Raw genomic sequence first — 14,268 nt, 5'->3', positions numbered from 1 at the left:
TCCCCAGCTCAGTAAAAGCTTCATTGAGATTTTCACTGTAATTAACTTAAACTGATAAATTAATTTGGGGGAGAATTGACACTTTAAAAATACTGAGATTTTCATCAGGTAACATGGTGATCTCTCCATTTATTTCCACTTTCTGTTTTGTCTTTTAGTAGAGTTTTATATTCTGCTTCATAGAGAGTTGATGTGCTTCTTAAGATTACCCCTTAGCATTTAATTAGAACTTCTGAACAATGGCGACCAAGAACATGCATGCGTAGTGGGAATCCTTATGTTGCTCCCTGTTTTAATGGGAATGCTTCTATGGCTGACTGTTGAATATGATATTTGCTATCAGTTTTTGACAGACACACTTTATTGGATTGGCAAAACATCCCATTTCTTTTTTTTTTTTTTAAGATTGGCACCTGAGCTAACATCTGTTGCCAATCTTCTTTTTCTTCTTCTTCTTCTCCTCAAAGCCCCCCAGTACATAGTTGCATATTCTGGTTGTAGGTCCTTCTGGCTCTGCTATGTGAGCCGCCACCTCAGCATGGCCTGATGAGCAGTGCTAGGTCTGTGCCCAGGATCTGAACCCGTGAAACCCTGGGCCACCGAAGTGGAGCATGTGTGCGAACTTAACGACTTGGCCATGGGGTCGGCCCCTCTTTAGTCTTTCAATGAATCTTTTGGATGTGATATACTTACATTTTATTTAGGATTTTTTTGCATGTATATTCATAAGAGATTGGTCTATGGTTTTCTTTTTTATGTTTTGGCACACTTTGACATCAGGGTTGTAAGGGCCTTATGAAATAAACTGTGAAACTTTCCCTCTTTCTGTGCTCTAGAACAGGGCTCGGCAAACCACAGCTCATGTGCCAAATCCAGCCCAATAACCGTTAATGTGAATTAACATGAAGGACGTCATCGCCCATTTGTTTACCTATTGTCTGCGGCTGATTTTGTGTTATAACAGCAGAGTTGAGTAGTTGTGACAGGGATCATCTGGCTTACAACATCTAAGATATTTACTATCAGGCCTTTTACAGAAAAAGTTTGCCGACCTTCCTCTAGAATGGTAAATATCATAGAGATTGTCTTCTCCTTGAAGTTGTATAAGATCCTCTTTGAAACTGTCTCTCACTAACCCAAACCCTGCTCTCTCCCATCTTGGATGTTTTCTCCAATCTCCTCTTTGGTTATTTATTTATTCAGGCTTCCTCTCTTTCTATGAGTCAATCTGGCCCATTAAGTTTTCCCTGGAAATCATCTATTTCACTCAGATTTCCACATTTATGATCATTATGTTGCACACAGTCTCTCACAATTTTAGAAATCACCATTGTATATGTCATTAAATCCACATTTATACTTCCAATACTGTATATCTGTATTTCCTTTTTCTCTTCTCTGGGAGACTAGTCAGAGATTTGTCTACTCAATTAGTCTTTATAGAGCACCAGGTCTTGGCTTTAGTTATCAGACATAGTTTTAAAAACTGTTTTTAAATACTTTTTCTCTTTTTATTTTTCTGAATTCCTTCTTCCTAACGTTTATTTTATCCTTTTACTTGCTTCTTGATCTACTGCCTGATACATTTATTTTCAGTTAAAGGTGAAGAAATTTTCTGAGGGGCCGGCCCGGTGGCGCAGTGGTTAAGTTCGCATGTTCTGCTTCTTGGTGGCCCGGGGTTCGCCGGTTTGGATCCCAGGTGCGGACATGGCACCGCTTGGCAAAAGCCATGCTGTGGTAGGTGTCCCACGTATAAAGTAGAGGAAGATGGGCACGGATGTGAGCTCAGGGCCAGTCTTCCTCAGCAAAAAGAGGAGGATTGGTAGCAGTTAGCTCAGGGCTAATCTCCCTCAAAAGAAAAAAAAGAAAAGAAAGAAAAAAATTTTCTGAGTATGGCTTTGATTGGGTCAAAATAATGTTCTCCTTGTTATAACTACATCTATTAGTTCCTAGTTGGCATGCTCGACTTAAAATGATTGGGAAATTATACATTTAATTCTTTCTGCTTGATTATTATTTCTTATGTCACTCTCCTCTCCCAACCTCAAATTATGAATAATAATAATACCCAGTATCTATAGTTTGTTGAGTTCTTGTGTGTCACATACTCTCAATCCATTATTTTATTTCATCCTCATAACAACTCTGTTGGTTGGTACAATGACTCTTATTTTACAGACTAGAACACTAAGTCACAAAGCAATTCAGTCACTCACTTGAAGCCCTGTGATCAGGTCACTTGATCAGTAGCCCTGGAGCCTGAAGCCAAGCCTAGCTCCCTCAGCCGCCAAAGCTGTAGTTTTCTCCATTGTGCTCTGTGGACCCATTTCCCCACTCTTATCTCCTCAAACTTCCAATTCTTCTGTCCTCCAACTCCTTTGACTTTTGCTCCTCATCAGCCTGATGTTTTTTGCACATCAGACTGAGCACCACAGTCCTGAAGATCTGCAGCTCCATTAAGAGGCAGTGTTACCTAATGGTTACAGGCAAAAACTTTGCAGCCAGTGTGCCCGGGCTCCTGTCCTGCTGCCACTTAAGAGCTATGCCATCTGAGGCAAGGTGCTCTCTCTGTGAACTTCTCAGATGGTTGTTTTGAGGAGTAAACAACTGAACCCATGTACAGCGCGTAGAACCGAGACTGGCTGCATCAGAGCTAAGCAGGGTGCAGGAGAGATCTTAGCTCTCTCGCATTAGAGGCTGGCTGGCACAGGAACGGGGGCCCAACGGTCCCCGAGAGCACACTTACCAATATTCTTCTGGATCTCCACAACAAAGTGATTCTCTGGATCCTGGCAGCTAAAGGAAAAGACTGTTCTCTCTCCGGATTTGATGGACAACGTGGTTACATGCTTTTTAAAAACGACGATGTAACAGGCCTTCGCTGGCAGAGTTGGGGTCCCGGGCTTTATGAGAACTGTAATGCCGCTTCCATGTGGCACAGCAATCTCAGAAGCTTCTGAAGAAAGGAAGAAAACTGAAGTGAGCAGGATGATTTGGATGTGCAAACCCTCTGTCATCCCCTCAGTCGGTCTAGGAGGATGTCCTCTTTGACACCTTTGTTTCTTCCCCCCTGGCCTGAGAAGGGAGATGATGCAAAATGACACTGCTGTCCTTACCAGTGGGAAAGAACCGAGCCATTGTGGCTGGGCATTGACACATGTCTCTTGGTTGGCTTATTCAATTTTTCCAACAATTAAAAACACTATACCACAACCTAGATGTCTTGAGCAGTATGTTTTCAGATACCCCATCTGCGCAGTATTAAACGGCAATCAGATGAAAGTCCACACACAGAAACCGTCCATCTGTAGAGAGAGGTTTACCTGCTAAGAGCTGCCGTCTCCCGCGCCAGGCACTTCTCACGCCCAGTCCGCACGTATACGCAGGAGCGGACATTAGGAAAACTTGCAGAAATTAGATAGAAACGTATTGTGGCAATGAACTTGGAAACTTAGAGCAAAACAGTGCTAATACCTCAGACTGGGGTTCAGCAAAATTGTCTGAACAAACAATACCAAGCGAGGGAGATGGGGTTGTTATTAGACAGCGGTGTGCGCCCAGGTCAGGACGGGGCCCTGATTCACCAAGAAGCCCAACTCCTTCCCACCCCCTTCGCTTGATCGACTTTTAAGTCCTCTCGGACTGAAAGGAAGAGCTGCTTTTCTCCTTAGTAGCCACCGCCCCTTCCCTGATTTGGGTCCTGACTGTGAGTCTCCAGGTGGCTGAGGGGCTGGGAGCAGTGGATGATCGTGGGGCCCGTGGAGGGAACCCAGGGGCTCACAGAGAGGGGCTGCAGTTGGTGCCTCTGTCCTGCTGTTTTCTGGAGCCAAGAGATGGTCAGTACCCGCTATGGCGCTTGTCCGTGGACGGTGCTCAGTAAGCATTTAGCCAACAAATAGCAATGTAACCAAAAGCTTTGCTCTCCAGCTACGCTTTTTCCTTTCCTTTTTGAACCAACTTTGTTGAGATATAATTTATATACATTAAAAAGGACCTATTCATTTTAAGAGTTTTGATAAATGTGTATACACACGTGACCACCACCGCAAACAAGATAAAAAAAATTTGCATCACCCCCAAAAAGTTCCCTTGGTGCCTCTTTGCAGTCAACCTCCACTCCTGGTCCCAGAAAACTATCAGTGAGTTCTGCCTGATCTAGACCTTCATATAAAGGGGATCCTACAGTATATTCTCTTTTGTACCCAGCTTCTTTGCTCTCATGTTCGTGAGATTCATCCATGTTATTGCATGGATGCATGCTCCTTTTTATTGCTGAGTAGTATTCCACTGTCTGGAGAGACCATGATTTATTTATCCATTCACCTATTGATTGACATCTGAATTCTTTCCAGTTTTTGACCAGCTGTAATTTTACCAGATGTGCCAGCCTGCACGAGAGCTGTGCATTTCTCCTCCTGCACAGTACACGGGTGGCCTGTATTCCTGCAGCCCAGCAGGGTGTGTGATCAAACATTTGGATTTTGTCAACCTCTTTTTGTACCCCTCCCCTCCTTGTTTGCTCTGCTCCAGCCCTGCCCACCAGGAACTCTATACATAGTGTGGAAATTGATCCCTCAACCTGTGATAATGAACTGCAAATATTTTCCCTGGTTTATCAGGTAAGAACTTTACCCTCTGTGGGCCTCTGTCCCTTCACTTGCAAAATGAGGAGGTTGGGCTAGAATAACTCTGCCTTCCCTGCCTGCTTGCAGTCTATGATCAGTATGAGTAAGTAAGAAGAGATTTTGCAACTGTAAGCATTCCCAACTACTGCCCAGCAGTGACACATCTCTCAGAGCACCAGGTCACCAGCACGGCTGGCTTGGTGACTTTTTTCAAGAGGGCCTAGGTTTGCATTTTTGGAGCAAAGCTTTTTATCTCTCCAGCCTCAGCTTCTACCCCTCTCCACCTTGGTCACTGTGCTCAGGCCACCTTTGCCTTCTTTCTTGAACACACCAACCTCTTTCCTACCTCAGGGCCTTTGCACTTGCTGGTCCTGATTCCTAAAATGCTCTTTCTCTAACAAGAGCTGGTTCCTTTTTGTTATTCTTGTCTCAGCTCCAGAGTCACCTCCTCAGAGTGGCCTTCCCTGACCAGCCACCTGAAGTGCCCCTCCCACACCCTCCCCTATTGTCCCGTACCTGCTCTATGTCCATTGCTGCTCTCATCTGTGACTGAGCACCACGTTATTTGTTAATTTGTTCCTGCCTCCTGAGAACGGAACATGAGCTCCTTCCTATCAGAAGGTAGCAGAAACTAGCCTGTCTTTGTCAGTGGGCGCCCCAGGACCCAGACAGTGCCTGGTACTCACATGGAGGCAGAAGTTACAAGCCTCCCAACAGCTCTATATAAAATCTCCACGTTCTTGTCTTTGATGCATTTAGTTTCGTCACTGACTAGTCACCCCAAGGAACTCAGGATAGATTTGGATACTTTAACTGTTTTTCCAAATTGGTTTTTTCCTTTTGTTATGTTACAGAGATGCAATCACCAACCACCCGGAACCAGACCAAGCCTCACCACAAGAGCCACACCCACGACCTTTCCCGCATTTTTACCACTAAGATCTCTCCAGGACGAGCTTAGGCCTTATTCCCATAGCCTACAGTGTATGTGGAAGCAAGTTTTCCAGCTGAGCCTGCGCAAGCGAATACCCACCTCTTATTTTTGAATATTCGTCCCCCATCCAAAATAAAAGTCCCTGCTTCCCTTTGTTCGAGGACGCCATGACTTTGGAAATGGTTCCTCATGGTCTCCTATTTGCCGCAAATATACTTTACTTTGTGAGGCAACTACTTCTGGTGGAGAGTCTGATTTAACTCGCCAGGAGGGAACCCACTTTGGTTTTGGTAACAGTTTCTTACAGACATACCACATTCCTATATTTCAGTCTGGGCTAACACATCTCGGTGGGAACCAGGGACTCTGAGCTTTTTTTTGCTGAGGAAGACTCGCCCTGAGGTAACATCTGTTGTCAATCCTCCTCTTTTTTTTTCCGCTTGAGGAAGATCAGCTCTGAACTAACATCTGTGCCAATCCTCCTCCATTCTCCTTGTGGGTTGTGGCCACAGCATGGCTGACGTGTGGTATACGTCCACGCCCAGGATCTGAACCAGCAAACTTGGGCCACTGGAGCAGAGTGCACCAAACTAAACCACTACACCAGGCTGGCCCCTGAGGTTTTTAATTCATAGCCTCAGAGACAGAAAACATCCTCTGAGACAGAAGTTTGTTTACTCGAATGTTTCATCTTCAAGCAGCAGGGCCATTTTGGATGTTCTGAGATGGATCTGCAGGCCCAGGGGTTCTTCAAGACATCACATTAAAAAGGAATCAGATCCATGTCCAGAAACCTGGCTGCCAGATTGATATCCAAGCTGTATATGCCAACCCTTGTGTTCTTTCTCTGTAATCACAAAGACGTCTTACCACGTCATTTGTAAAAACTTCTTGGACACCCAGTCTCCGAAGCGTCCGCCTGCTCTCCCGTGGGGCTGATTCCCCGTCAAGTGTAGCTGCTGCCAGCTGAGGTCTGCAGCCCAGCTAGTCGGGTGAGCAATTTCTTTCCCAGTCTCATTTTCCCTTTGTCTGCCTTTACACCCTTTGGCCAAAACATCTGCAAATTCCTGACTTTACCATTATGATTACTATTATTATCATTAAGTGTCAGACACTAAGCAGATTAGTGGTCACCAGAGGCTGGAGGTGGGGGAAGGGGCTGGAGGGCAAAGGGCAGAGGAGACGGTAGGGTGACAGAACCTTTCCGTAGCTTGACCATGTGGTGGTCACACAGTGTACCTAAATGCCACAATCCATCAAGCTGTACAGCTAAAATCGGTGGTTTATTGTGTGTAAGTTATCCCTTAATAAACAAAAAAGAGGAAAAAACTTGTGTTAGAAAGGCTGTGTTTCTTTTTTTTTCTTTTGAGGAAGATTAGCTCTGACCTAACATGTGCTGCCAATCCTCCTCTTTTTGCTGAGGAAGGCTGGCCCTGAGCTAACATCCATGCCGATATTCATCTACTTTATATGTGGGATGCCTGTCACAGCATGGCTTGCCAAGCGGTGCCATGTCCACACCCGGGATCCAAACCAGTGAACCCCGGGCCGCTGAAGGAGAATGTGCACACTTAACTGCTGCTGCACCACCAGGTCGGCCCCAGAAAGACTGTGTTTCTATACAAAGTAGGTATTTAATAAATGGAAAAAAAGAATAATCATAACCACAATTAAAATATAGTTTAATAATAATATTTTTGGGTGGGCCTGGTTTCTCTCAAGGTATGAGTAACATTTTCAAATAGCTTTAAATTAGATTTTGAGAAGAAGAAGGCTGATCTCACTAAAATTTCTCCTCTCAGTTCTTCTCTCCTGCTTTCAGCCAGGTCAGTACCTCAAATAATTCTGGGTATATGACTCTATTCTATTATTAATGACAGCCAAAGAAAAATATATAATCTCTTTTAGAAATTCATTTTTTCTTTTAGAATCTTTGCAGTCATATATTCATTCAACAAACATTTTCTGGGTTCACAATATGTTCCAGGGACCATACTTGGTAGGAATTGATGAGGATTTTAGGCTGGTTAACTTTAAAAAACTGCAGATGAGAAGCAGGCTCTGAGGACTGGAATTTGCTTGCTCTTTGAGAGATATTTGCATTTGTGAAGGAAGGAGGGATGACCTTGTAGGGACCTGAAATTGGCCACCCCAGGATGTGTCTCTTTGGCATCGGGATTGTTTGGGGCTGATTGCTTTTGATAAACTGGGACAGGCAAGGAGGCTCTGAGGAATGGAACTTGCCCTTCTCGGGACACATTTACATTTGTAAGGTAAATCTCTATCTGTAAAAGGTGCCTCCCTCTCCGTACCAGGAAGAAGAAGAGAGATGACCTTATCCCTAGAAACTCTTAATGGGGAAGGCAAGAACTTAAGTTGGTTGCTGTCTGGCAATCTCATGTAACTGATTTAGGGTGGTGGCTTCTGACCTTTACTTAATCCAATTTGATTCTTGTCTAAAAGTCATGGGATCACCCAACAACCAGACCTCACCTGCACTGATACCATTTTAACTTTTATTCATGTTCTTTCCTTTGTCTTGTAAAGAAATGACTCACATACCCATGCCTTATAAAATTAGCCCTAACCCTCAACTGGGGGCAGCAGCAGCGGCTCTGCCTGCCCCTGGGCCCTGTCCCCATGCTATTCCACACTATTCTCTAAATAAAAGAGCCCTACTGCCAGATCTTGAGAGTCCAAGAAATCTTTCTTCGGACTCCTCGGCTCACCGACCTCGCATCAGGAATGATTTAACGACAAAAACAGCTGGAGTCCTTGTCCCCAGGGAGTTAATAGTCTAGACCCGGGGTTTCTAAATGGTCTGTGGAGGGCTAAAAATGATGAGGTTCCGAGTCCCAGAATGCCCAACATGGGACCTGGGAATCTGTATTGGAAACACTTTTTTTTTGTACGGTGGGAAGTAGGGATTGACTTCAATTTTTGTTTCCATGTGGAAAGCCAACTGCCCCAACTCTAATGATTGAATATGCCAGTCCTTCCTTCACGAATCACTAGTGCTACCTCTGTTGTTTATGTTTTTATTTTGGGTCTAAATAACCCAGATTTTCATCCAGACTCCTTTTGCGAACAAAGAAGATGAAGTCTTGTAAGGGTTAAATGACTCACTCCGGGTATACTTTTCGTACTTTTAACGTCTTATGGAGTTTCTTTGTTCTGACTTGGAGATGACCAACCCAGCATGTCCTGTCCAGCCACACTTCGCATCACTCCTTCTGTGCCCCAGACCAGAGACCCTGGGTGTGTAATCTGCACCTGGCTTCCAGCTCACAGCCCGGAGGAACACCTGTGCACCAAAGCCAGGGTTTACCGACCTTCGCAGCAGGAGAAGACCTTGATATTATAGGCTGTTTCCTAGGGTCACAGCCAAGCACACATCACCCCAAGGACTGTCACTTTCAACTGCCGCCCTCATCCTACAAGGTAACTGTATCAGCTGGAGGGGGAGAGCGGGAGTGAGGGGACAATGATCCAACCACGTACATCCTTGACACCTGGACTCCCCTGACCCGCACCCCCCCCCCGACCCAATTCCACACTCTAGAGGCACTGATTTCACTGGATGAAAGTAGGGGAGAGACCCTCGCTGCTGGAGTGAAATAACTTCTAACTCATTTTATCACAAATGTTTGGAGTTTGAAAACAACATCTTGCTGGCACATTTTCCCTCTTCCCCACTTGCCACCGTTAATCATCCCTTGAAAGTGGAGATTCCAACACTGTGGAATAAATCTCAGCCTCCCACCACCACCACCCCCAGTGGGGCCGGCACATCGCAGCGCTTGATAAATGTAGTGTAATTTAGAGAAAAAGGATGGGCGTTTTCTTCCTCAACATCTCTTTCTCTCGTCTCCCCAGGAACTTGGTATTTCACTGGTCTAGTGAACAGAAACCCAGACAAAGCTCCAGGTTCTGTCGTGATTTTGAGGTCTCAGTGGCTGAAAGAAACCCCAGCTGATCCTGAGTGGCGGTGCGTGGGCTCTCCACCCCCCAGCCTTCTCGAGAGCTGCAGGCACGGCAGTGGGCGCATGACTCACAGCTCTCTTCTTCACTCTCCTGCCTCCTTATTAGGACACCTTTGCTAGTTTCTGCCTCACCAGCAGCTTCTTGGGCGGGAATTTCCAATTATTTTAATCACCATTCATTATTCACCATTCATTAATCACCGTATCACAGGATACTGTACAAACAGCCCTGTTACTTCTTCTCCCCACCACCCTATTTCTTTGCAAGGGAAACAAATGCAAAGAAGGCAGGCGATGCCACTAAACACCAGGAAAGTTATTTGCTCCCAGATTTGTCAAATACGGTTTAAAAGACTAACAAATGTGATTTAAAATTTCTTAGATGGGTCAGAACCAGCTGCCTCAAATCTGGGTGTGGTTTCCTGGGAGGCTCAGCTCTCAGGTACTCTCTTTGTCCAACGAAGGTGAACCGAGCAGCTCCCAGCCGGGGGCTGGGCACAGCCTGAGCACCAGGAGATACGTATTCAGACGAATGGTGCCCTGGAGGAGTGCCCAGGATGCCGATGGAGACGGACGCAGGAACCAAGCGGTGTAATCGTGAATCAGGGCGGCGGATCATCACAGCCTGTGTGGGAGTCAGACTCCAAAGCCAGCCCATAAGGAGAAAATCCCTTCTGGCCAAAACAGCCCCGTCCTCTTTTAGGAAGATGTCACGTCGCAAGCCAGTGTTGCTCTTTCAACAAGTCCGTGGCGCAGTGGCTGGTGTTTGCTCATCCACAGAGCAGATCCCCGCTTCTCAGGTTGAGCACCTGATAAAGTACTGATTTGATGTCAGGGGTCAGGTTTGCAAAATACATTTCATTAAATGTGAATGCTCACTCAGAGCGTGGGGTGAGCCTGAGGAAGTGACACCAGCAGGAGGGACAGGGATCCGTCCTCCGCCTCTCATCCCCCCTCCCCCTCCACCCCGGGACACTCACACCCGTTTACATGATTTCTCCCGCCTTTATTCCCTGCGGGAACTACTTGCTGAATTCCCATAAGTTGAATGCATATTTGCCTGTCTCTCTGCCCCACCAGATGGCCAGCAATTTGAGGGCATCGAGGTAGGTCAAGGTACTCTGCAGACCCTGAGGGCCAGTTATTAACTGTCTCATGGCAGGCTTCACAGAGGAGGCACGACTTAAGATAGGTCTTGAAAAGTGAATAGGAATTTGCTGGCCACGGACAATGAAACGGGCGTCAGGAAGGACAGGTGGAGGGAACGGCAGGCGCAACGCCAGAGAGGTGTGAAGAAGATGGCTTCCTTGGAGCCACTCCAGGGAGTCTGGTTGAGCCAGAGGGCCAGGAAAGTGTGGGCAGAGGCGGCTGGAGACAGAGGCAGGGGCCGGGCCGGGAAGGGGCTTGGCTGTTGGCCATGGAGTCTGGGCTTCACCCGGTGAGACCAGCACATTTTAGCAGCTTTGTGTAGTGGATAAGAGCTTGGATTCTAGAATCTGACTGCCTGGGATCTATTCCTGGCTCTACCGCGTACCAGCTGGGCCCCCTCGGGCAAATCCCTAGCTGTTCTGTGTCTCACTTTCCTTATCTGCAAATGGGGATAATAATGGAACTGTAAGGACTAAATGAGTTGTTAGCTGTGAGATGCTGAGAACAATGCCAGGTGGTCAATCCACATTAGCTGTTATTATGGTTGGTACTATTAACGGTGGTACAACTACTACCACTAGTGACAGGGCACCACCGAGGCGGTAGGTGGGGGCACGACTGTAGCAGCAGCTTGGCTCTCAGCCTAAAGCCCAGAGGCCTGGCCGGCTGGGCGAGATGAGGGTGAGGCAGGGAAGGCACCCAGGGGCCAACTTTAAGGAGGCACGGCTCTCGGTTGTGCAAGTGTGAGAGCCTCCTTGCCCTCCCCACGCCCTCCTTGCCCTGGCCTGGCCCTGTTTACCGGCTATTAAGGCCCTTCTATATGTGCTGACTCATGTGACTCCAGCACCCCTCTGAGCCTCAGAAAAGTGACCTCACTTCCCCAAGTTTGCTGAGCTCAGGAGGCAGCAGGGACATTCTGGTTTGACCCCAGCACCCCTGCCCTCTCCACTGGCCTTGGGTACCACACGGAGCTGCATCCTGGAAGCTGCCAAGGCTGCTCACGTTAACCAGCAGACGGGGAGGAAGTGCTGCCATTCTTATGAAGTGCGTGGAACTGTTGACTGACCCCAGGGCCTGGCATCACCACCAACATAACCCACTTCAGCGGGGCCTGCTGTGGGGGAATGGGTGGGGTGGGGGGGGTGGAGAGGACCAGACGGTCACATGGCAAATCTGGAGTCTTCTAATCCAGTGGCCCTGGGGCAGTGAGATTTGCAAGCATTGGAGGGACAACTGGTTTCGACACCCTACATCCCTACATCCATTTGGCATTGATGTGGCCAGGTCCATTCACAGACTGGTAAACTGAGGAGGAAGTGTCACCAACGGCGGGAAGACCACCCATCTGTCCACCTGGAAATAGTTAATTTCCCACATTCACACAAAAAGGAAGCACAAGACAAGTTGCCCTTTCAGGAGCTATTCAGTCTGTCTTGGATGAGAAGCATTGAGACTCTAGACACCAGGCCTGCCTGAAAAATAACAACTGCGAACACTCAGTGAGAGCTTAATACGTGCAGGCGCCAAGCTTGCATTTGACAAGCATTTAAAAATCCCCACAAGCACCCCATACAGTAGGTTCTAGTGTGAATCCCCATTTTATAGGTGAAGAAACTGGGGGCTCAGAGAGGTTAAGTAACTTGCCCAGGCAATGGGATTAGTAAGAGGCAGGGCCAGCTTTTGTGCCCGAGCGTCTGACACTGGAGCCCAGGCCCGATAATGACTGCTCAGCAGAGCCAGGCCTGCCTAGGAGTTCCACGCACAGCCAGGAGCTCTGCTGCCAACGGTTTGTTCCCACAGACAAGGTCGGTCAGGCTGGAATAAAGCATTTCCTGGTGGCGGGCTCTCCAGGACGTCCAAAAGGAAAGCGGTTTGTTTAAAAGGGTTAAACGGGCTCACTGCATTAATACACATCTTTATTTCGAAATGATTTGAAAGGGTCGTTTGAATTTACATTTCAGATTTAAAGTGCTCTGGAATTCGAAATGTTTGGGGCGTGTTTCTTCTTTTGTGTATTTTTTTGGCAGCGTCTCAGCACAAGGGCCTGAGAAAGGGAAGTAGCCATGTTTAGCTGCGACGGCTCTGCAGCTTCGTGAGGTTTTCCTGGGGGTTGTGGGCGTGGGAGGCACGCGGCCGAGTTGGTGGCAAAAGAAAAGCAGCCACGACTCTGGAACAAAGCACTGGGTATAAAGGGCCGGTGCCAGGTCTTGGCAGGAAAGCATCCTACAGAACTCCAGCCCGAGGGGCTCCCTTCTGGAGGCCACCGTCGGTGAGACTCACGGGCAAAATCAGACCTAGGTTTAGAATTCCCCATATCTCCATCTACCGAGTCTGCTTCTCCTTTAGTTGAGGTGAGAGAATCTCAACTCAGGCCTCTGGTTTGGCTCGGCGGGAAGTGTTTCCTCCTGGAAAGAGACTCCCACCTGTCCTTCCGGGTGTCTGAGCCACTCGTCCACTGGTCTGGAAATCCAGCAGGACCTGATAAGACACACTCACGCTCCCCACACCTCTACCTGGTCCCGCTCCCCACTGCACCCACCTGCTCCCCTGGCTGGCTTGGGGAAAGCAGCCTGCGAGGCAGCAGGGCAAATGTCTCCTTCTCTCTCTCAGAAGTAAAGGGATGTGGGATGATGGCTGCCCAAAGGCACCCCACAAAGAAGCCGGGGCAAGGGTGGGGGTCGGGCCATGCCGGAGGAGGAGGGGGAGGATGTTCCGGGCTGCCGTTGGAAGTCTGGAGGAAGAGGTGAGTGACAGGACAGGTGACCATTCCATTCCCCAGCCCCAAAGAGCATGTGTGCCTCCCAAGTGCAGATATGGGCCACAGGTGGCTACAAGAACTCGCCTGCCATTCCACTATTAGAGCTTCACAGGCTCTCCAGAGGAGAGGGCCACATCTTCAGCCCATGCACTGAACACTGCAATGATCGGCTAACACCCCACGAAGGACTGGACATCGACCACAGGTAGAAATAAACGGTCTGGGCGTGATCGAGTGTCCCCCAGGGTAGGATAGGACACAGGACTGCACTGGGGAGGTCAGGGCAGGGAGAAAGGCACGGGGTGGAGGACTAGGGCACGCACAGGGGAAGTGGAAGGCCTGAAGACAACTTGGTGCTGTAATTCTTTTTATTTCTTATTTTTCAGTGAGGAAGATTGGCCCTGAGCTAACATCTGTTGCCAATCTTCCTCTGTTTTTTTTTTCTCCCCAAAGCCTCAGTACATAGTTGTATATCCTAGTTGTAAGCTCTTTAGTTCTTCTGTGTGGGACGCCACCAGAGCATGGCCTGATGAATGGTGTGTGGTCCATGCCCAGGATCCGAACTGGCGAACCCTGGGCTGCTGAAGCAGAGCATGTGAACTTAACTGCTATGCCACTGGGCCAGCCCCTGGTACTGTAATCCTGACGAAGGTTGACTCTGGCCACTACACTCAAGGTCATGATAAGCTGCCATCCAGGCCAGGTACTGGCATACAAAGATGAACAAAGCTGGGCCGGACTTCCAGAGTCACTTCCACCCCCTTGTGAGAGACCCACAGTTTCCTTAAAATAGTTTACTATTTCCCTAGCACTTAGAAT

The 14,268-nt window shown here is 47.8% G+C and overlaps 1 protein-coding gene across 2 annotated transcripts in view; it reads right to left on the bottom strand.

Annotated features, from left to right (window-relative positions):
• The window catches only part of CDCP1 (CUB domain containing protein 1), a 56,300-nt gene that overhangs the window by 24,101 nt on the left and 17,931 nt on the right, over positions 1-14,268 (bottom strand). For both annotated transcript variants that reach the window (XM_014852483.3, XM_044754493.2), the window contains exon 2: positions 2,747-2,956. In XM_014852483.3, coding sequence (XP_014707969.3) covers positions 2,747-2,956 — 210 coding nt within the window. The remainder of the gene's footprint in view (positions 1-2,746; positions 2,957-14,268) is intronic.

This window comes from Equus asinus, chromosome 21 (genome assembly GCF_041296235.1).
Source record: "Equus asinus isolate D_3611 breed Donkey chromosome 21, EquAss-T2T_v2, whole genome shotgun sequence".
In the NCBI taxonomy this organism is placed as follows: domain Eukaryota; kingdom Metazoa; phylum Chordata; class Mammalia; order Perissodactyla; family Equidae; genus Equus; species Equus asinus.
Note: the sequence above shows the minus strand (reverse complement) of the source record. Positions and strands in the feature narration are given on the sequence as shown.